The 24,052-nt window shown below is 47.5% G+C and overlaps 1 protein-coding gene across 4 annotated transcripts in view; it reads left to right on the top strand.

The window, feature by feature from the left end:
• LOC148014732 (protein ARABIDILLO 1-like) overlaps positions 1-24,052 on the top strand; it is an 83,122-nt gene that overhangs the window by 45,498 nt on the left and 13,572 nt on the right. For all 4 annotated transcript variants that reach the window (XM_087666332.1, XM_087666331.1, XM_087666330.1 and 1 more), the window contains exon 7: positions 73-167. In XM_087666332.1, coding sequence (XP_087522458.1) covers positions 73-167 — 95 coding nt within the window. The remainder of the gene's footprint in view (positions 1-72; positions 168-24,052) is intronic.

Here is a 24,052-nt window from a genome sequence, read left to right as displayed (position 1 = left end):
GAAAACAGTATTTGCATTTTTCAGTGGAGCGAATCTTCTCATGTGATTATTAATTTTTTATTCCTTTTGCAGGTAGCTCTTGCCCAAAGCTGCAGCAATGGTTCTCAAGGCCTTCAAGAAAGGGCTGCTGGAGCTCTTTGGGGCTTGTCAGTGTCTGAAGCAAACAGGTGACATTTCTTGCAGTCCCATGACACACAGTCCTTTGACATGTATGCATGTGTGCTTGTAGGCTTTCCGGATCAAAACCACAAGTTTACAAAATCCTGTAATGTGGCCAGTTCATCATGTTAGCAGTCATGTTTGTCATGCCTTGTCATCTCCTGCCTGTGAGCCTCAGTCTGAGTCAGACGAGGACATTAGGAGCTCTGACTTGTCTATCACTTGTTTTGACGGAGGAGGTAGCTCATTCTAGAGCACTCAGATGTGCATTTCCCGGGGCAGTTTCTGCATTCATTAGCCTGCCTCACTTGCCGGACATTGTCCACCCTTTCCGGGATTTTTCTGAGCATTCCTGGCATTTTTACCAGCATTAAATGCTGGTCAGATCAGCATTAAATGCTGGTCGGACATATTTATGGCCTCAAATTTCAGGTCGGCCAGTTTTTGGGTTTTTTGGCTATTTATAGCCATTTCCCACTTGCCAGTCAGTTGTATTATCAACTTCCCTCCTTCTTTGGCAGGTGCACACTCCGACTCCGTCATCTTCCTCCGTCTTCGGTGCTGCCATCATCATCAGCCTGATCTGGTGCCCTCACTGACGCTGTGGGCTGCGTGCAGGGACTGATCAGTCCATTTCAGTGTATTCAGCATTCATTTCAGTCAGTGCAGATTTTCTTCCTTCATTCTCTGCTTTCTCTCCTCTCCTTCGTGTTCGTATTTCCTCTTCCGTTGCGCACTCTCACATGGTATCATCGCCAAACTGAGAGTACACGGAGCTGAGTTTTACGCGGGAGAACACCCACAACTCTGCATTTGCTGGTCAAGACGTCTCCAACAGCTGAGGCGTCATCCTCTGCACCATCTCCTTGATCAGGGCGGCCTGTTTTGGTGTCAACAAATTTGCGTTTGCTGCTGGCGCCTTCTCCAGTGGCTGCCACGTTATCACCACCCTCTTCCTGCCTGCGTTTTCAGCCTCGGTGGCCTTCCTCCAGCTGGGCGACACCCTTCCAGCCTGCGCCTTGCTGTTCTGGCTGTTGTTCCATCGTCCGACGGCTCTTTTCCTGCTGGCGACTTCTTCCCAGGCTGCGTTTTCAAGCAGGCGGCTGTTTTTCTATGGTGATTGCATCGTCAGCATTTGCGTTTGACATCATCCTTGCGTTCTGTGCAAGGCGGCCAGCTCAGGAGCTTCTGGTGTTTGTGTTTCGGCACCGGCAACCTTCCCTTGTTGTGTTTTGGTGTTTGCAGATTGGAAGATGTCTTCTCATCAGTCTACAGGTTTTAATGGCTCAGATGACGAGCTTTTGTCTCGACATTCATCTGAACGGAGGCATGATTTCTATCACGAGGACCGTCGTCCGGAGTCTATTCCTCTTTCCCGTCCCCCTTCTATTCATGTATCTCGGCGATCCCCTTCCAGTGGGCCGAAGATGCAGCCTTTGGTACCCCCTGTACAGGTACTCGTACTTCCTCAGCTGCCCAAAGAGGACCGGTTGGATGGCTCCAACTTTTCTCTATGGTCCTGCAAGGTGGAGTGTATCTTGGACTCCTTCGATCTTTGGGAGCTTGTTTCTGTTCCTATTTCCCGGCCTATGGTGGATCCCGCAGATGGGACATCTATGGATCGTGCAGCCTTATGGGATCGGCTCAATTCTAGAGCCCGATCTTTTCGCTTTCTGAGTTTGCAGGATTCTGTCCTTGTTCATGTTCACAGGTTGAAGACTGCAGCGGACGTGTGGCAGAAGCTAGCATCTCTCTATCAGCAAAAGACGTTTGCCCACCGGATATCTCTCGAAAAGAAGTTGCGGATGCTCGCTATTGATGATAGTCCTTCCATGAAGGACCACATCAATAGATTACAGGATATGAGGGATGAGCTTGCATCTCTCGGTCGGACGATATCTTCTGAAGACATGGCTATGATTCTTTTGACTCAGTTGCCATCGCCTCGGTTTGATGTCTTCTACACCAGCCTTCTTACATCGAGGACCCGTGAGAAGCTTCTATGGGAGGAGCTATCCCCGCTTGTCTTGGAGCATGACGAGCGACTCAGAGAGGTCAGTGCTAGTGGATCCGACTCCACTAGAGCCTTTGTTGCAGGTTCGGGAGGACAGAAGAAGAAGAAGAAGTCAAAGGCTAAGAAGAAGGACAGTTCTTCAGGCTCTGACTCAGATTCAGAGAGACCGAAGTGCCCACACTGTGGGAAAGGGACACATCCAGAGGAGAAATGTTGGAAGAAGTACCCTCACCTTCGTCCGGGAGCGAAGGGTGGATCTACATCGGAGCCTTCTTCTACCTCTACACCAGCTGTTACCCATGAGTCAGTGTTCCTTCATATCCATGCTTTGGAGGAGGATCCTTCTTCCGTGGCTGCAGTGTCTTCTGCGCAGCCTTGGTTAGTGGACAGTGGTGCTTCGAGTCATATGACTCCCCGAGGTGATTTGTTACAGGATCTCCGTCCATCAGAGGGTTCAGTCACTGTTGGTGACATTTTATCGGTGCCTATTAGTGGTGTTGGCACATTGCCTTTGTTTACAGACCGACCTACGAGCTTCCTTTCACAGGCCCTACATGTTCCGGACTTGGGCCTTCCCCTCCTCTCAGTTTATGGTCTTACGAGGCTTGGCACACGAGTGATCTTCACCGAGCATGCCGTTGTTATTGAGGATTCTCTTACAGGAGCTGTCTTATCTACAGGTTGGCAGGAGAGCGGGCTTTACAGGCTCCATTCCCCTTCTTTGATGCAGGGTCCTCCGAGGCAGTCTATTGCTACACCCGTTCCCGCTTGTGCACCTTCTATTCCACAGTTTTTTTCCCATCCCCCACCTTCTCCTCCGGTGGTTCCCTCGTACCTCCCATCCCTTTCAGAGGGGGACGATCTCGGTGATGCGGCTGTGGATTCCCTGGCCCCTAGTGTTTTAGAGGGGGCTTTCCAGAATCGTGAGGAGCTCCTTCAGCAGCAGTCTACATCGACGGACTTCATTGACCTTGGCATTCCTCTTGCCACCCCAGGATCCGTTTCTTCCTTGGCCTTCCGCCACATCCAGGATCTGAGAGGGGGTGTTAGCAGTCATGTTTGTCATGCCTTGTCATCTTCTGCCTGTGAGCCTCAGTCTGAGTCAGACGAGGACATTAGGAGCTCTGACTTGTCTATCACTTGTTTTGACGGAGGAGGTAGCTCATTCTAGAGCACTCAGATGTGCATTTCCCGGGGCAGTTTCTGCATTCATTAGCCTGCCTCACCTGCCGGACATTGTCCATCCTTTCCGGGATTTTTCTGAGCATTCCTGGCATTTTTACCAGCATTAAATGCTGGTCAGATCAGCATTAAATGCTGGTCGGACATATTTATGGCCTCAAATTTCAGGTCGGCCAGTTTTTGGGTTTTTTGGCTATTTATAGCCATTTCCCACTTGCCAGTCAGTTGTATTATCAACTTCCCTCCTTCTTTGGCAGGTGCACACTCCGACTCCGTCATCTTCCTCCGTCTTCGGTGCTGCCATCATCATCAGCCTGATCTGGTGCCCTCACTGATGCTGTGGGCTGCGTGCAGGGACTGATCAGTCCATTTCAGTGTATTCAGCATTCATTTCAGTCAGTGCAGATTTTCTTCCTTCATTCTCTGCTTTCTCTCCTCTCCTTCGTGTTCGTATTTCCTCTTCCGTTGCGCACTCTCACACATCAATCTGTTGTCCTGTATTAGATTTCTGATTTTTATGTCAAGGGACTTTAATACCCTGCTCCAAGGTCTACTTCCTCAAACTTAAGAATTTATTCTCTTTGGAGGTCTTCTAGACACTGCAAATACCACAATAAGGTTTCCGTAAGGATATTGTAGGTGATACACTATGTTAGCAGGCCGAACAACATGCAGGTGTTGTTGCCCTCTGAGATTGCTTCAGGTGATCATGAGTGCTGCAGTGCTCAAACTGCTGCCAGCTGTCAAAATCCAGCTGAACTTGTGAATCGTCCCTGCACATGAGACATGACACAAGCTGTACCCATGGCAAAGAACATAAAGGGGATGGACATCAGAGCCATAGAGCCAAATAGTCTCTCTCCTGAGGTTGGAAGCTAGCAACATATTGGGTCATGACCACATCTCAAGAGTTGGCATCCCATACCACCAGCCCACACTATCCCATTGTATGGATGCCTTGGCTTGTGGGCTAAGAGTCCAAGAGTGGTGATCACACAACAAATGTGCACAATAGGGCCTTGAGTATTATAAATAGGTCTCGGCTGCCCTAACCCTAAAGTGCCCCTAGTGCATTCATAATAAATCACTTTATAACCATTGTGATGAATGCTACTAGCACCCATCCAAACATCACACTTCCCTCATAAGTGATTGATGTCTAGCAACGTTTGGAGGAATGAAGTGGAGAAAGCGACTCATCAATGAATTTATCACCGTCAAGTTGCTTCTGTCTTTGAGCGGTTTTTCCTTTTGATTGAATACTTGGGAAGGGATACGATAGGATAGACCAACAAGAGGAGGCTGAATTGAGAGCAGTTGCACAATAAGATTTATGGAATACCTCTCAATGAAATATTGTAAGGGTGATAAACGAAAATATGGGATCATCTAGTCCTATAGTCAAGAACTGGGTCGAGTTTGAGTGGAATATAACGAGTGGTACCCTTGAGTTGTGGGACTTTCTTGATTGGGATGATCAATTCCTCTTGTTCTAGTTGGTCTTTCAAATGACTCACATGCAACCTTGGGCGAACTTGGTTGCTTGGAGGTAAATCCAACTTGTAAGACACAATACTTATCTTCTTGGTAAATTGGAAAGGTCTACAATATCTCGAAGATAAGTTATAGCCCTTTTTGGTAGTTATTGAATTGGAGTTCTTTAGGACCTTACGGTAAACCCACATGCCCTCCTAGAGCTCTGGAGGAGTACAATTTTGGTTTGCCTAAAACATAGAATGATCTTGGGCTGTTTTAATGCTCTTCTTTGCAATCATCAACATCTCTTGCATATTGCACAAGTTGACCATGGAATGCATTTTCATTCACTTGAGCTCGATAGACAATCGGGGGTTTTGGCTCATAGTGGTAACCATGAAACATAATTTAACAAGGTGTAAATGTGAAACTTGTTTCACTACTAAAACCTTTCAGTATTCAACATTTGCTCTATTTGTTTTACTTCAAGAAAACGCAATGGTTTCTAGTAAAAATGTGCTGAACATATGTATTTTAAATGTGTTATTTCTTCCTTTTCATGTGGCTTTTTTCTCAGGATTACCTAAGGTTGAAATATTTTGGGCTGAAATGCAACAGGTTGGGGGTTAAATATTTAAGGGTTGAAATGTTTGGTGGCTACCTTGACTAAGGGGAACATATGGATGCATCATATCCTCCATGTTCTAATTCATCCTCTCAATTTGTCTATTGGTTTATTGAGGGTCTGATTCGTCCTCTTGCTCTATCCATTGGTCTTAAGATGCTTCGATGATGACATGGAAAATTTGCTGGAAATGGTCAGTGAACTTAAGATCATGGTCATTGACTATTTCTTCGAGCAAACCATAAAGTTTACATAAATGCTCAACAAATAGACTAGCTAACTCATGGCTTTTACGTGGTTTTTGTTAGAATGAATCGAGCCATTTTCATAAATAGTTGACCACGACCCATATTGCATATCACAGTGTAGTCCTACTACAAAATCCATGGAGATGCTACACTTTTTATTGAGAATTTGGTAAGGATGTAATTGTTAGAGTTTGCAATTGAAAGAAAAGCGAACATGGAGTGAATAGTGTGTCAAGCTAAAACATGTTTTACAGCTGATTAGCACCTTTGAATATCCCCAAAACACGCTTAATTAATGAAAAACACAAAATTGGTGTGCTGTTTGAGAGAGTTTGAGTGGTCCCCCAAAAGCCGAATTTTTGGGGTACCTTCAACATCTATAAATAGATAGGCTGCCCACCATTCAGCCTCATCCCTTATGTACAGGTTCTCACCCCTCTTTTATTTATTCACCCTTCTCTCTCCTTGCCATTGCTTCTCCTACTCTTATTGAAGGACATTGTAGTTCGTGGTTACTATTCACTATCTCCACTTGGTGTTCTATTGCAGCATTCTATTGTGGTATTCTACTGCGGTGTTCTATTGCTAAGTTCTATTGCGGTGTTCTACTGTTGCATTTTGCAATCTCACCCATATCATTAGGCATCATCCTTTGTAGTCGCCTCAATCTCTTCTCACTCTGGTGATTAGCATTTGGTGTTTCCTTGCCTTTTGTTACTTTGATTAGTAGTCACAACACTTGGGATCTAGCTCCATTGCTTTGCCCTCGGGCATTTTGTACACTCTTACTTTCATTTACAGCATTCATTCACTTCAAAGTTTCTTCTCTTCGTGTTTGTCTATGTGTTTGAGTTCACGTTTTGCGTTTAGGGTTAGAGTTTTTCTTGTCACTGTTCGAGTCTTTGTGTTTCAATTGTGGTCATACATGTTGCGAATCCTTAGTGCAAACCCTAGCATATCTTCACATGGTATTAGAGCCATTGCTCTTCTAAAGAGTATCCTATGGTGCTTTTGGAGGCTAGTCTTTGTGCGAGACTCACACGTGACTCGATTTTGACTAATAATGTCTCAAGCACCTTCTTCTAGGGATCCTATGATACCCTATCAGGCTTCTCCATCATTGGAGGCTTTGAGAAGGCATTATGGTCTTGAGGAGGAGGTAAACACACCTTTACCATTACCATCTTTTTCTCCACGCTTAGTCATCTTACAAAGGAAGAGTTTGAAGAGTACTTGCGCATCAAGTATAGTTTGGCTTACACTCCTGTAATAAGTGCTACTACTCATTTGCATCTCCCCATCTACCTACCCTCCATTCACTACACCTTCTGCTATTGTATCGTTAGGGGGAATGCAACCCTTTAATACTATACCTTCCACATACCCCCACTTTACCACATTCTTCTACTCTAGGACTGTTGTGATGGACATCCCTCTCCCTACCCCAAGACACTCAAAAGCACCACCACCACCACCACCACCCCCCCCCCCCCCCCCCCCCAAATGACCTTTTAGATGCAATGATATTCATCCTTTGCTTACGGACCATCATCACACATCCCTTGGGTCACTCCTACATAGAGATTTCCATCCTCTACTCCACATGTTCCTATCCCTTCACCTTGGTGGGTCCTTATGTGTAGGTTCTTTACTTTTCCACTCTGTCTTCCCTATCCACCCTACTCTCATTATACATGGTCTCTTTGTCTTAGCACTACTACTTGTGTCGCAATGGCCAAAAATGCCTTTCGACACGTTTTAACGGTTTAAATTTTACCACATGGTGGAACTTCATGCAACAAGTGCTTCAATCTTAGGGACTTTAGAACCTCGTTGTTGATACCGATATGCCGGACTCTCGATTTAGCTCACCTTGATCACATCCGTTAATAGAGAGGCAGCAATGCCACGACCAACATTGAGTGAATGTAGGGGTTCCTTTCTGAATTCCACTCTCAGTTACAGTATTTTCCTCTCGCATCTGAGTATTGGAGTCATCTCATTGACCGCTATGCGGCACGAGATCTCACTCAACGTATCACTCTCGATTGTGAGCTTTAGGAGTTTTCCATTAAGAAAGGAAATGATTTAAAAGACAATTTGGTTGAACATCGGCAATTACTTGCCGAGTTTGCAACTACTAGCTTTTGAAGTTAGTCGACGATCAGGTCACGTTCTTTTTCAACAAGTTGCCTGACAAATATTTCCATTTTATCTAGCATATTATCTCACTACCTAGATTGCTGAGCTTCTATGAGTTTGAGTGCTAGTTCTTGTGCTATGCAAGGTTGCATAATCGAGTTCACAAGAAGTCCTCCACACACATCCATTTAGAGGGGTGAGGGTGTGAAGACACACACACACACACACACACACACACACAAATAAAATATTGCTAATTATATTACTCAAAAGAACTGATTACAACAGAGTGCTCATGCTCAACAGACTAGTTGGAGCTAATGAAAGTCACAAATACATCATGTATACAAGCCTCTCAAGGCGGTCCAGGGGAGGGGGAGGATGGGGGCAAGAAGCCATGGAGGGAGGGATGTATCACCATCTAGGGCTGCCTGCCTGCATCACGAAAAATAGGTCTTGGTTGCCTCACGTGCGCATGAAATGACATCAAAGCTCCTGGACTTGCCTTGGACTGGCCTTGCACTTGATCCCATCAGCCACCGAGGGAGTGGATGATGGAGGTCCAGAGCTCTGCTAAGGTTGCCTGTACTGAAAGTCTCTCTCCGTCGAAAACCTTCTGACATTGTGCCTTCCAGATATGCCAACCAATAAGACTCCCTGTGATCTACCATACCTCAGAGCGGTCTGCTGTGGGCTCCAGCACTTGGCGGATAGGTAGAGCCTCTAAACCGACCATTGCGCATGACCGTGCCTCGATAATGAATATCGTGTCTTGCATTTCAGCCTCATACAGAAGGTGACGGCCCTGGCTGACGGCCTGCTAGCAGAAAGCTCCCCATGAGATACATCCGAGGCAGGGTGCTATACGGCGAAGGATGCGGCATGCTCCTCTCTACACGAGTTGTGTTGCCTCACACGACCAGAGGCAATGCTTTGTGGTTTCCAGAGGTGGTTGCGTGCATCGCTTACAACCTCCCTCTTGCATCTGGGCAAGCCAACTCCCACCGCCAAGTCTCCATGTGCCACCAGCCATAAGAAATAGGATACTCTCCTCGGCCTCCAACTATCCCATAGGCGGCGCCAGAAGGTTTGTCGCAAAGGTTCGTAATGCTGTGCTTGCCTAGTGCCTGCTACGTGACGGTGCCCAATTCATATCCTCCTGCATCAGTAAGTATCTGCCAATCCTGGCTGTGTACTCCAGGAACCGCGATGGCTTCTTGGCGACCGCGGTGGCTGGCCATAGTCACTCTCTCGGATCCCACTCCAGCTCGTCAAGTGGCCTGCTCTCCTAGATCCAGAGGCGCCACTCCCTGAGCTCCTGCCAAAAGACAAAAGGGTCCAGAGGCCATGTCTTCCCCTGAAGGCCAATCACCCTGATCCTCTTCCATGAAAGGACAGCCATTCCCTCATCGTGCTATCCTCTGCTAAGAGCTAGATGCCCCGCCCTCCTGTACGGTAAAGGTCCCAGGTGGAGCGCCGCCCACTCTACTTGCCACTTGTAGGGGGATGCCTGTTGGTGAAAACTTGGCGGCCCATACCTCCCCGGGCTCTATTGGCTCTCATATTGGGGGAGCAAGCCACTTTTGAGGTATTGCTACGTCTATCTTTCTTCTTCTCAACTCTACCCCTCTCTGGTAGCCTGATACTCGTTGCAACACCTCCTCGTCTATCCTCCTGTACATCTCCCACCATGTCCTGATGGTACGAGGCGAGCTAGCCTCCCAACCAGCCCACTGGATATGGGGGCATTCGCCAATCTGTGCCCCTTCCCGATCCTTGACCTAGGGGTTCCAGATCATCGGCTGATGGTCTATCTCCTCCTGGCAGCCGGGGGGCTCTAGATTAGGGCCTTACGAAGGCCCTGCCACATGCGGAGCAAGTTGTGTAGGAAAGGTGATTTGGGGGGGGTGATCTGTGCTGTCGTGAAGATCCATCTCAGGGATAGCCTCCACTCCCTGCCAAGCCTTGGTCTATAATCTTGAAGACCCTCCTGCAATAGGACCTTCCAGGTCTACCCTCCCTCCCGGTGTGAGGCCGCAGACAACTAGCTTGCCCAAGAGGGCCATACTCTGATACTTTGGGTCTATGATCCCAAGCCCTTCCTCTGACCGATGCCGTATGATAGTCACCCACGTCACCTTGGCCTTGGAATCCCTGGAGCCATCTGACCCAGACCAAAGGAAGTTCTGAACTAGGCGGCAAAGTTGCACTACGCATGCTGAGGAGAAGCACCAACATGAGGCGATGTACCAAGCCTTTGCTAGGAGGATCTGATTAACCACCAGGGCTCGGGTGCTCTAGTAGATTAGCTTTCTCCAAATAGAATCGAGGATTGGAAGAAACTGCTAGGCGGGAGTGATGTCGAGTCCCACCTGGAACCCTAGGTACCGGACGGTCTGCCCTCTGCTCACCCATCTAAATCCCAGGTGGATGCTCCACTCCGTGCTAGAGTCCAAGTCAGTGAGAAAACCAACCGACTTTCGCCAGTTGATTTTCGCTCTCGCTGCAAAACAGAACACCTCTAGAGCCAACCTCACTCTCTCCAGCATCAGCTCATCGTCCTCAATGTAAAGTTCTGTGTCATCTGCATACTCTGAGTCTAACAACTTCGTCTTCTCTCTCACTGGAAGTTGAAGGCCGCGTAATCCGCTCACACGTGACCTGAGGAAGTGGGACATCGCATCTACAAAGAGTAAGAACAGGTACGGGGCAAGGGGGCAACCTTGCCAAACCGATCTCTCTAGCCGGAACTCCTCCCCACGCCTACCACCTATGAGAACCCTGCTGGTGGCCGATCTGTAAAGTGCTGAGACCCCGCGAATCCAAGCTTGGGGGAAACCCAACCTCACCATGGTGCCCTCAAGAAAGTCCCAGTCCACCTTGTCATAGGCCTTCTCGAAATCCAAGAGTAGTACGGCCAGCCTCTGTCCACTATGCTGAGTTCACTCTATCGCCTCAAAGAAGGTGAATACATTGTCCAGAATGCTCCTATCCTGGACAAAGCCTGTTTGTGTGTCATGGATGATGTCTGGAAGCACGGGGTGTAGACGCCTACCCATCATCTTTGACAGTGCCTTATAGACCACTGACAATAAAGTGATCGGTCTCCACTGGGAAAGCTCCAACCGATCTCCCCCTTTGGGGAGAAGATTGATAAGGCCTGCCGAAAGACTCCTTGGCATCTGTCGTGAAGTGAAAATCTTCTGAAAGGCCATCAGTAGGGGTTCCTTCACCACTTTCCACTAGGTAGTGACGAAGGTCTTAGAGAGGCCATCCTCTCCCGCGCATTTCTGCCCGTCCTGTGTATACAAAGCCTCCTTGAGTTCCTTCTCTGTGAAGGGGGCTAGGAGGGAGCGTCCCATCTCCTCAGAGACGAGGGCGGGATGTGATCCCAAACCTATTGTCTACATCACAGTCCTCTAGCTGGGGCTGTCTCCTGCTGGAAGAGGCGACTGTAGTAGTCGGTGGCAATCTCCATCACCTCATCTGGGCTAGAACGAGTCCTCCCATACTGGTCTCGAAGGCTGCGTATTTGCTCTCTTGAGGTGCAAGGCTGGTGCACCTGGAAAAACTCCCTGCATATCGTGTCTCCCTTTTGTGCCAAGAAAGCCGTTGAGGTGTGGAAAGAGAACTTAGAGCACCTGTCCTCTAGGCCAGCAATGGCTGCTCGCACGCGCACCTCCTGTGCTTGGAGGGTGGGATCCCCTGGTGCCTCCTGTAATAATCTTTGCACAGTTGCAAGGTCCATCCGGAGTGCTCTCTCCTCCTCCCAGCTCTGTTGCTTGGCCTGTATGGCTGCCTCTTGGCAGATTTTGCTCGACTCGGCTAGGACCTCTGCAACCTCCTCTGCGATCCGGTCCCTTCTGCCCCACTCCTTGGTCCAAATCTGCTCTATTTGTCTTGTCACCTCCTCCCTCCTATAGATAGAGTTTGGGATTCGATAGGATCGTGTGTCTAGGGCACATGCTAGGGGATCTAGTGTCAGGAGAACCAGGCAGTGATTGGACGACGTGGTGCCTGCTGTCAACTGCCCAATCTAGCCTCCATGAGAGCCTCCCTACTCTCCCACATAGAAGTTGTCCAACCGCTCCAACAGGGCTCCACCTAGCCTCCTGTATCCTGAAGAGAAGTCCAACGACCTCTCCCTCCTGTGGAAGGCAAGGTCTCTCTAGGCATCGCGTGCTCTTGTTGCCAATAGAAAGACCTCCCATGCCTCTTGCTCCTCCCCGACCATACCCTGGTAGTTTTTGCCTCTGCCCTGTTGGTCCTCCAGGTTATTGAAGTCTCCTCCAACGATCTAGGAATCCACCTTTGGGAGCCCCTCCGCGATCTCCACCTAGAACTTGCTACGCGCCCTAACCTCCGTAGGGTCATAAACATTGAGGACTCCAAGGCACGAGTCCCCAATATCCAATCTGATCCATAGAACCCTCCTTGCCACTATCGTCCTGTGGTCTCGTACACAGGCGGTCAAACTCGGGCCAATAGAGGTGCACACGCCTACACTCCTACTGTGGGCACCTATGGCATGCTCCTAGTAGGTGTGTGAGCTACCTGGGAGTACCTTCCCTACCCGTTGGGCCTGGGTGGGAGTGAGCTTGTACTCCTGTAGGAGTAAGATGTCGATCCGTCCGGCAAGGGCAGGCTGTAGCTCTTGCCGAACAATCAACTTCTTGGAACCACGTGCCCCACTGTAGTGGAGACTATTCACATTCTAGGATGCAAGGTGTAGGCTCATGGGGAAACCTGTGACTGACCGAACAGGCACCTGTTCGGTTCGGAAGCTGCTGACGAGGAAGAACTATGGGGCATGCAAGTACGCTTTGCCGAAGGTCTGGATGGTGAACTCCAGTCCCCCATGGTGGCCCTCGGCTAGACCATAGGGGTGATAGATGCTCCAGGTGGTACTATCACTGCATCTATCAACCATGCTGAGAGGTGTGACTCTGTACACTGGTAGAAGCGGGCCGCTTGTGCCAGGGGCCACTCGATCACATCCCTTGGAGCTCTCCATTGTGGGGGGGACTCGAAAGATAATGCTCAAGTGTGGTACCTCGGCACCAGCCCACCAATTAATGTCCATCATGCAACTAGGCCACTACTGTGCAAACAGTGCTAGTCCTTCTTCTCCCATCCACTGGGAGATGTGGTCCGCCACCTGACTCTTCAACTCCTCTACCTGTGTCGTCGTCCAATTCCCTGAGTGAGGACTAAAGGAAAAAAGGGTAGTTTGGTCCATCCGGTGGTGCTAGTATATGGACCTTGCCTCTCATTGACTTACGAACCACCCCACCTCTAGAGCTAGTGGGAACTCTCCGCGCTCTGCAACTCTTAGGTAGGACAATGGGCCACTGCGGAAGAACTCTTGTGGCAACAATTGTGCATGACTCAGGAAAGTGTGGCGAGCGGCAGGGGCAGATGAGCTGGTGGCTGTGGGAGGGGGGAAACTGCTGGTGCGAGGAGGATGTGGGTACGTGTGGCTCATCACCTCCTACGGGAGGAGCGGGGGTGGGTTTGGGGGGGGGGGTCTGCTGAAACAAGTGCGGATCAAGGGGGGTACTCGGCGGCAAGGGTGGTGGTGGGGGGGAAGAGGATCGAGGGATTGCGGGATGGTTGGAGGTACGTGGCAAGTGTGGAGGGGGGGCTGGTGGCCCTGGAAGGGGAGGGCTGTGGGCCAGGGTTAGTGGAGGGAGCCTGTGAGGTGGGTGTGGGGGTTGTGGGATCTCAAGTGGGGTAGTCTGTGGCACGGGTGGTGGCTGTGGGGGACTGCGGTCTTGCCGGGTGGAGTGGGTAGGGGGGGGCTGCGGAGTGCTCACTCTCGAGGGCGTCGCTCGCCCTCCTGCTCCTTGTCATCGAGGCTGCATCGGAGGAGCTGGCTGCGGCCCCCCTTGTCGTCTCCCTCTCTGTCGTCTCTGGACCCGTGTGAAGCCGTTAGCGTCCACCTATGGGCCAGTCTATGGAGCCGCCTTGGCTTTGAAATGCATGCAATCTACTGCATGATGCCCAAAGTCATGGCAGTGCAAGCATTGCTTTGGTTGCCCAATCACAATGACTTGCTACCTAAAGGAGTTACCTCCTGCCTCAATCTCCAGGAACTTTGGTATACTCTTTGTGTCTTTGACGGCCACTCGTACCTTTGGGACACTTGTAGCTGGTATTGCATCCGTGAAGGAGGCAGGGAGAACTGTGCCGAAGATTCGTTCAAAGTCCTCCACTAGTTGGCGGTACGCTATTGCCAGTCCGGGGAAAAGTAAAGTGACTGGATGTCTGAGAAATTTGTTGTGGAGCGCAAATGACTCCATAGTGAAGCCGCTATACCAGGGAACCATGTAAATGATCCCCTTCATGGAGGCATAGCGTAAGCTCTCCACTAACTCACAAGCTGTATCCGCAGAGGTGAGTTGAACCATGAAGATCCCTCAGCCCATGAGGATTGCCTCCATGATTTGTGCTGTGGAAATGTGCAATGTGGAGTGGAGCCAATCCCGCAGGTGGGACCTTGATGGGGAATGTCCAATAACGTGACCAAAGATCGCTGTTTCTTTCAACTCCAGCTCTGTGGCACGGACAGCTAAGAGCTGTTCCTCAGAGAGGATGATACGCAAGGTGTTTGATTGGGGGGCACTCGCAGAATGCACCGGCGTCTGACCAGAGGTTTCCATTGCGCATCCCTGCTGGGACCTACCTATCACACTGTTGTGCTATCGCAGGGGGGAGTTGCTGCAGAGGGGAGGGAGGAATTGGAGGTTTGGGGGGGGGGGGAGTCCATGGCGAGGAGGGGGATGGAGGAGGTGGAATTCTGTTTGCAAACGGTGATGTACCTCACGATGGAGGAGGCGGGCGTGGGGAGAGGGGGGGGGGAAACGGGCAGCCAGGGGGGAAGGCGGAATGCAGATGGACCCAGGGCAGGCAGGCGTGCAGTTGGGGGGGGGGGGAGGGCGGAGCGCAGGCGGGCCCAATGTGGGTGGGCGGGCAGGCGGTCGGGAGGGAGGGGCACAGGGCAGGCGGCTGCAGGGAGGGCAGCGGCCGTAGGGCGGGGGGGAGGACTGTCGCACTGGGGGGGAGGGGAGGAGAGGCTTGTGGAGCAGGAGGGGGAAAGGACTAGTGAAAGGGTTGGGTGGGGGGGAGGAGGTCTGGCGCAGGACGAGGGGGGGGGGGGGACTGGCGCAGGCAGGGGGAAGGGAGGATTGGCGCGGATCGACCGTTTTGTCGAGATGGGGGGCAGCGTCGCGTCGTGATGGCAGGGTGTGAATATATGCTAGGGTTCTCATCGAGGAAACATAGTATGTATAACCAAGACTAAAACACAAAGACTCAAACAAAGACAAGCAAAACTCAAACCCTAAATGCAAAACACAAAACACAAGAACTCAAAACTCAAACACAGAGAGAAGAAACTCTTAAGTGAATGAATGTTGTGAATAAATGTAGAGTATATAGAATGCCCAAGGACAGAGTAATGTAGTGTCAGAGAGTGACGTTCACCGGAGATGGATCCCAAGTACCGTGACCACCAATCGGAGTATCGGAGTGCGGGAAACTTGGTCTCCAGAGTGTCAAGGAATTGATGCAACAACAAGAGTGGTGTTTGCTGATATAGACGGCTTGTTGGACAACAAAACTGCAGGTATTGCAGCAGTCGCTTGGTGGGAGAGATGGTAGTAGCATGTTATTTGGCACTAGATGTTGAAAATGCAGGCTGATCAGGTGCTATGATAATGCATCAGATGAAGAACCTCAAAACAGCAGGGTGGTGGTTGATAACATGCTGCCTAGGGTCTGCCTAGGGTTGGATAGTGATGAGTTGCAGTCGGTGATGGCTGGACAGTAAATGGTAGGTGGCTGATGGTTGAAATCTGCATGGTAGAGTGAGAAACGTGCACAAAAGGATGAGGCTGAATGGTGGGCAGCCTGCCTATTTATAGATGTTGAAGGGTGCCCCAAAAAATTAGGGTTTTGGGGTAGCAGTGAAACTCTCTTGAACCGCACACCAAATTTGCATTTTTCATTAATTAAGTGTGTTTTGGGGCTGTTTAAAAATGCTAATCAGTAGTAAAGTGTATTTTAGCTTAACACCCTTTTTAAGCCTAAAACTGAGCCTAAAAGGAAACGTCGACAATGTTTACCCCAAGGTGTCCCATTTCAAAGCAGCCAGGGCATTGGATAAAGGGTGCATGGCGGTTGCCCAGTGGCCTACCAAGACTATAGAGGCAATGATTGTCTTATCAAGGGAGTCCAAGTAGTCACCCTAGAGAGGATAGGGCATTGAACAAAGGGTGCTCGTTGACTGCCTAGTGATCTGCCAAGCCCTACAAAGGCGGATGGAACCACATTGAACTTTTTTTTGTTTATTTAATTTGTGGTGAAAAGTTAATTCTAGGGGTGGTGGACAATTAAATAACAATGATCCAAAAGAGGAGAGTAGGGATGGTACACTCAACATATCACAAAATACTACAAGCTTATCCAACCACTTGAGGATGTCGATAATAAGGGAAATGTAATGAAGTATCATGTGAAAAAGATTGGTGGTGTAATTCACTGGTGGAAACAACTTAGGATCCGTCGAGGGGTACTTTGCACAATGGGATGCATAGTATGCTACATGTAGTAGGTGCCACTTGGACAGTTTCTTGCGTGGAAAAATTGTTCACTTGCCTAGGCGCCCTAGTACAAAGATAATGAAATCATGCAATGCATAGGGGAAGGTACAATAGGGGGGAAAGGTCGATGTCAAAGACAAGTACTGAAACCTGTAGAATATCAAGAAGGGTAGGAATCCCCTCTCCAATTGGAAGAGCAAAGATAGAAGTCATTGCCTTGATAGCATCAAGAGAGATGTCGCATGATTCGCCGCAGGAGGGGAAGCCTCCATGCTGGTAGAAGAGCAAAACTCCAAGTAGATGGAACCATGAAGAGAACAGTGTGTAGCTCCTGTCTCCACCTAAGGAAGGACTGGTGCAAACCTGCATATTAGCTCTACACTAAAGTACAAAACACTGCGAAAGAGATCAAAATTTGCAAACACAGAGTTGAGTAGTAAGATGGTCCAAAAGAAGCAAAATTGAAAATAAAGAAAAACAAAGCTAAGTGTAATGCAATGAGTAAGTAAGTATATAGCGGAAGTTTAAAAAGAGAAATGCTAAGTATGTGGTCACCATGGCATATGTCAAGGTGGGAAAGTGGTCCTAGAAGGTGTTGTGGATACCCTACAAATGAATGCGTAAAGTGTGATAGGTGAGCCACTAGCAAATCAATTGGCCAATCCTTCAAGAGTAGTGAAGAAGATAGATTGTTGATGCTGTCCACGTGCCACATGTCCGGTAGCCATTGGGGTAGATGGAGCAAACAATGTAGCAGCGGGAAGTGTAGGCTCACTGGATTGGCCAATTGGAGTGGAGGCAGTCATAGCAGTTTGTTGTGGTTTTCTAGGTGGAAGACATTGGGCCTTGGTACGACTGTCCTTGTCTACATGGCCCGACCTCTGGCAGTGCATGCAAAATCTATTTTTCTTAGGAATTTGGTGCTAAAGGGGTCATGTTTTCTTTGCTTCCATTGAAGGAAGTGGTGCCACCCTTGTTTTGGCTTGCCTTCGTATCTTACCAGTTCTTGTCATTGTTAGTTTTCCCTCCCAAAGAAGAGGTGACCAACCCTTGCCCTGTGAATGGATGTGTGTAGAGGACTTCTTGTGGACTTGATCATGCAATAGTGTGCAACGCAAGAATTAACACTCAAACTCAAAAGGTTGGTAATCTAGGTAGTGAGATAATGTGTTGGATAAAATAGAAGTATTTGTCGGGCAACTTGTTCAAGAAGAACATGACTTGGTTATCGTTTGACTGCAAGGAGCCTATAGTGGCAAACTTGGCGAGTAACTGCTGATATTTGGCCAACTTGACTTTCAAATAATCCCCTTCCTTAATGGAAAACTCTTGAAGCTTAAAATTGAGATTGATATATCGAGTGCGATCTTGAGCTGCATAGCAGTCAATGAGATGACTCTAACGCTCAAAAGTGAGGGGAGAATGATGCAATTGAGAGTGAAACTTAGGAAGCAATCCTTGCAGAAACTCAACATTGATTGTAGCATTGTGGGCTCTCCATTGACGGATGTGATTAGGGTGAGCTAATCGAGGGTTCGATTTCAACAACGAGGTGCCAAAGTCCCTGAGATTCGAGCACTTGTTGCATGAAGTTCCGCCAAGTGGTGAAATTTGGCCGATTAAAACGAGTCTTATCTGTTAAGGTATTCTTGGCCATTGCAACAAGAATGGCAGTGTTAGGAGATGGAGAAGGTGTATAATGGGGGTAGGGTTGATAGGGAGATGGAGTGGAGTACACTTGGGAAGTAATCCTAGAGTGCCCACCATACATATGAAAAGTGTGCATAGTGGATCTAAATGTGGGCAAGGGCAGATTGGGTATGGGCATGGTAGTCGCCTGTGGAGCCCATGGTGGAGGGACAGGGACATGGGGAGCAATGGATGGAAATCCTTACGTAAGAGTGATCCAAGGGATGTGTGACGACAGTGCATAAGTAGAGGATGGATATTCTTATGTTGGAAAGGTTGTGTAGGGGGTTTGTGAGTGTCTGGGGGTATTGAGGGGGGTGCCCATCACAGCCGTCTTAGAGTGAAAGGATGTGGTAAAGTGGGGGTATGTGGAAGGTACAATGTGTTGGAAAATGACAGCCAACTACGGAGGAAAGAAAAGAGAGATAATGAGAGTGTGCTAAAGTAAAAGAGTAGAGTGCACTTGCTGACCGAAAGAATGAGAATGAAAGAGACAAGATAGGTCTCAAATAGACCTAGCTCTAACTCAAGTAGAGTTAAATGACTCTAACTCTAACTCTTGTAGTGACCGAAAGGCACGAAGATCAAGGTAGTTAGTGTTCGTTACGTGCAGCGAGACAGAGAGTGAGAGAGAGTAGAGTTGAGAGTGTGCATGATTTCTAGATACAATGATGAGTGTACCACTTTAGGTTTTTAGATAGATACATATATGAAAGTGCAAGTGCTAAGGGTGTGTTCACACCTGAGCACATTTAAAAAAGGCAGAAGGGCCTTTATTCCCAACAACCTCCCACCTAAAGGCAATGTGCCTTAAGAGGAGAAAAGAATCAGTTGAGTCTAGGTATGTACAAAGCTGAAATACATATATCTATCCAACTCCCCATCATCCGTTGGCAATGAGCAAACTGCTCTGCTAGAAGATCCTTCATGAGAAGGTCTGCAGGATTATCATCTGTATGCACTTTGATAAGCTCAATGCTCTTGCTGTCAAGTACATCTCTAATGAAGTGGTACTTCACCTATATGTGCTTCGTCTTTGCATGAAAGACAAGATTCCGTGCTAGCATGATAGCACTTTGACTATCACAATGGAGAATAGGTAACTCTGTAATGCCAATCTCTCGCATCAGACGTGAGACCCATAAAGCCTCCTTGCATGCCTTAGTGCCAGCCATATACTCTGCCTCTGTAGTAGACAATGCAACACACTTTTGTAGCCTAGAGATCTAAGAGACTGCTCCTCCTATGAAAGTAAATACATACCCAGAAGTGGACTTTTTGCAATTCGCATGACCAGCATAGCTTGCATCCGTAAAGCCAACAATAGATGCCTTCTGCTTTCCAAAACAGATGCACAACTCCTTTGTGCCTTAAAGGTATCTCATAATACCTTTCACTGCTTCTCAATACTTTTTACCAGGGTTTGCCATGTATCTGCTAACCACTCTCACTGCAAAGGCAATGCCAAGACATGTAGCAACCATAGCATACATCAAATTGCCAACAGCTGAAGCATATGGTATCTTGGCCATTTCAGCCTTCTCATCATCAGACGTAGGGCTGTCCTCTGCACTGCGTTTCACATATGGACACAATGAAACTCCAATTGTTTTCCCCCCCTCCATATTGAAACGCTGCAAAACCTTGGAGATATATGCCTGCTGAGATAGATAGAGTAATCCTGTCCACCTATCTCTGAGTATTCGCATGCCAAGAATGTGATTTGCATCACCAAGATCCTTCATGTCAAAGCTGCCATGAAGATTTTGCTTCACTGAGTTCAAGGCATGAGTATCCCTGCCAGCAATCAACATGTCATCAATATACAAAACCAAGATAATCAAGTTGCCATCTGCTGCCTTCTTAGTGTACAAGCAGTGATCCACTTGAATTCTATGGAAACCTTGAGACTGCATGAATGTATCAAATTTATGATACCATTCTCTTGGTGCTTGTTTCAGCCCATACAAACTCCTTTTGAGTTTACATACCATCTTCTCTTTCCCTTTTTCCACAAACTCTTAAGGCTGCTGCATATGTATGTCTTAATGTAGATCACCATGTAAGAATGCAGTCTTTACATCCATCTGTATGAGCTCCATATCTTCGGCTGCAACCAAGCCTAAAATGGTTCTCAAGGTAGTCATCTTGACTACAGGAGAGAAGATCTCATCAATGTCAATTCCATGTTCCTGCTTGTACCCCTTTGCAACCAATCTTGCTTTGTACTTTGGTGAGGAACCAGAAGTGACCTTTATCTTGTAAAGCCATTTGCATGCAAGTGTTTTTTGTCCTTTAGGCAACTGCACCAAGTCCCAAGTGCCATTTTTTTCAAGAGATTCCATTTTTGACAACATGGCTTTATACCATTTCTTGTTGTCCTGTTTGTCCATTGCTTTCTTGAAGCAAGATGGTTCACCACAGTTTGTCAACATGACATAATCAGCCACATTGTTTGCACTAGGAACAAATCTGTCAGGTTGTCTAGTAGCTCTAGACGATCTCCTCACCCAATGATCATTGTTTGCTGGCTGTTCTTGCAAATTTCCATTTTCAGCATGCTTCTTGGCATTTCAGCCTGCAAATCAGCATTAACAACTTGCTGTCCTGGCTGTTCTTGCTCATGTAGTGGCTCATTATCATGGGCAATAGCTGGCCGATCATTTTCAGCATCATTTTCTGCATTTACAAGTTCGTTTACAGCAGGTATTTGCTACTGTACAGTGGGCACATTTTGCTGTCCAAAAGGTATTTCAACCCGGAATACAACCCTACGAACCTCCTCAATCTTTTCAGGCTGTTTATGCATGCGATCTTCCCGGAAGATAACATCATTGCTGCGTACTACTTTCCTTTCTCGGAATCCCATAATCTATATCCTATTTCACCCTCGTCACCATATCCTAGGAAAATGCATTTACAGGACTTTGGCTCAAGTTTGCTGCGTGTTTCTTTATGAATGTGCACAAAAGCCTCACAGCCAAACACTTTCAGGAAAGGTGGCTTGCCGGACCACGCTTCTTGGGGAACTCCCCCTCCCCAAAAGACCTGTTTGGTGACGGATTAATCAAGTGCACGGCTGTCATAACAGCCCCTATCCAAAAACCATGGGATAATGCTCGTACGGACCTTATTCTGTATGGTCCGATTCATACGCTCTGCAACTCCATTTTGGGGTGGATTATGAGGGGTACTGAGCTCCCTTTTTATCCCTTTGTTGTCACAAAATGCTTGAAAGGCCTTGGACATATATTCCACACCATTATTAGAGTGAAGACTGTTGAGTGTCCTATCAGTTTGATTTTCAATCAATGACAAGAATTTTTTAAACTTGTTAAGCATTTCAGCCTTGCTATGAATAGGATAAACCCATACCTTTCGTGTAGCATTATCGACAAACGTGACAAAATATTTATTTCCCCATAAGATAATCTTGGCATCTGACATACATCTGAGTGTACTAACTCTAGAGGAGAAGATTTTAGCAAAAGAGACTTTTTATGAGACGTCTATGCATGCTTATCATAAATACAATGATCTCAGCATAATGAAGATAAGGCAAGTAACCCAAACGAGAAAGCACTTTCATTCTTGTTTGACTCATGTGTCCCAACCGGCGATGCCACAAAGAAACACTTGGCTGCTCGGTCATGGCAACAACATGGTCACGCACACTAGATACATGAAGTGGATACAAAGTATCACTCTTGTACCCTCTGGCAATCACTCTAGATCCCTTACAGATCTTCCATTTTCCATCACCAAAGGTGGTATGAAAACCATCATCGTCTTAGCTGCCCTGTGCTAATTAAGCTCTTCTTGAGCTGAGGTACATGCCGTACATGCTGAAGTATGAAGACAGAGCCATGTTGAAACTATAACTACACACTGCCAATATCTGCAATGTTACATGCATAGTTGTCCCCAAGATGGACAATACCATGTCGACCCCTTGTATAAGCAGAGAACCACTCACAATGAGGGGTGACATGAAAGGAAGCACCTGAATGCAAGCTCATTTAATTCATCCCAATCTTCCTGTTCCATGTGTGTGGGCTTTGTCCCTTGGTTTTTGATCGGCTTTGCCTACTTCTTTTGCAACAGGATATTGTAGCATTGCTTTTGCCAAATTGTAAAGTTATATGCTCCTTAAAGCTTCTTTATGTGCATGAGATTACTGTTGTCACTGTTGCCAGCCATGATTTTCAGCCCAAATGTGATAAAAAAATCAGCAAATGCAGGCCCAAAACTGGCACCCAAGTGACCAAGGTACAAACAAGAACTAACCAGTAATAAATGACAACGTAGAAGCACAGATTTCAGATCTGTAATTAAATTTTTAGAAGCACCAAACCATGTGCCACAGCATTCCCCAACTGATTACAGCTGTTCCAAGGGCATATACATCACATTGCATGAGAAATCCCAAATTTTAGCTGCAATTTTTGTTGTACATGTACCCACAGGCATAAAATTTGACACGAACAGTCAAAAGCCCCAAAATTTTTGTGCTCAAAGCATCAGCCACACATTTGTAGTTTCTCTATCATGCATAGAACATGCCAATTTTGCCAAAATAGAGCAATTTCAGTAAAAACCCCAAATTTTACCAAGTGATGATGTCCAAATTGCGTGGAATTTAACCTGCATGTATATAAAATGACCAAATGCTGCACAGATTTTGCCCAAACTGTAAAAGCCCCAAATTGCACGAGGTCCAATGTGCATCAATGTCAAGAAATTGGGTAAATTTCAGCCCAATTTGTGCATGCACATAAAAAACCCCAAATGTCACAACTTCGTGCAATTTTTGAGATAGATATCACTGTTGCATCTTGCTCGCACCAAATTTGGACAAATCCCCAAATTTTCCAAGTCGTGCGTGCACTAAGTTCAGTGAAATTGAAAGAATTTCACTAAAATGTGAAAAGCCCCAAAATTCCCGGGCAAATGTGCACTGATTTTGCAATTTCTGAGTTAGATTGTCCAATTCTGCGTTATGGTTTCCAAATCCGAGAAAAGTCGTGAATTTCTGGACCTAAATGTGCCCAAAATCCTGACTGTGCTTACATGCATGAACTCCAGCCAGTGAGCAAAGGGCTTGTTTGTAGGGAACCTTTGAAAAAATAAAAAAATTTGCAAAGGAAAATGACGAATCTGCTCCCGTTGACCAGCCGCCTATTGTTGTGACCTGTTGCCTTGCAGAAAATTGCCGCCTGATGCCACGGTAGCCGTTGCTAGCCAGTTGCTCACTTGTCATGTGCCTGAAAACTGTCGCGTGCTTGGTTCACACTTGCTTGCCAAGTCTGGTCGCTGCCCGCTAGTCGTCAACATGACGTTGGTTCCCTAGTCAGTTAGATCCTGCTGCCCAGTTGCCACACACGCCAGTTTTTTTTTAGCACGACCTAAGCTGCACAGGCCTTTTGCCTGACGACCTATTCAATTGCTGCCTGTACGATCTGTCGACTGTCGACTGCTGCTTGTCGAGTCCACCTGAGACTCCCGCAACACCTGAGCTGTCTCTTGCCCTCTCTAATACTAGTTCGTAATGACCGGAAGGCACGAAGATTGAGGCAGTCAGTGTTCGCTACGTGCAGCGAGACAGAGAGTGAGAGAGAGCAGAGTTGAGTGTGTGCACGATTTGCAGGTACAATGACGAGTGTACCACTTTTTGTAGGACTCTCCAATGGTAAATGTAGATCAGTCAACAATCTGTGCAACCATACACATTCCACTGTTGCTGTGAAGGTTGCCTTGTACTCAGCCTTACAGGATGAGGTAGCCATTGTAGGCTGTTTCTTGCCTAGCCATGAAATGCATGAACGGCCTAGAAAGAAATAATGTCCACTAGTAGATTGCCTAGTATCTGCATCACCAGCCCAATCTGAATCACTATAAGCATGTAATTGCAAGT

The sequence above is a fragment of the Lygodium microphyllum genome, chromosome 25 (genome assembly GCF_053477565.2).
Source record: "Lygodium microphyllum isolate KBCC chromosome 25, Lygodium_microphyllum_v1.1.10, whole genome shotgun sequence".
Taxonomy (NCBI): domain Eukaryota; kingdom Viridiplantae; phylum Streptophyta; class Polypodiopsida; order Schizaeales; family Lygodiaceae; genus Lygodium; species Lygodium microphyllum.
Note: the sequence above shows the minus strand (reverse complement) of the source record. Positions and strands in the feature narration are given on the sequence as shown.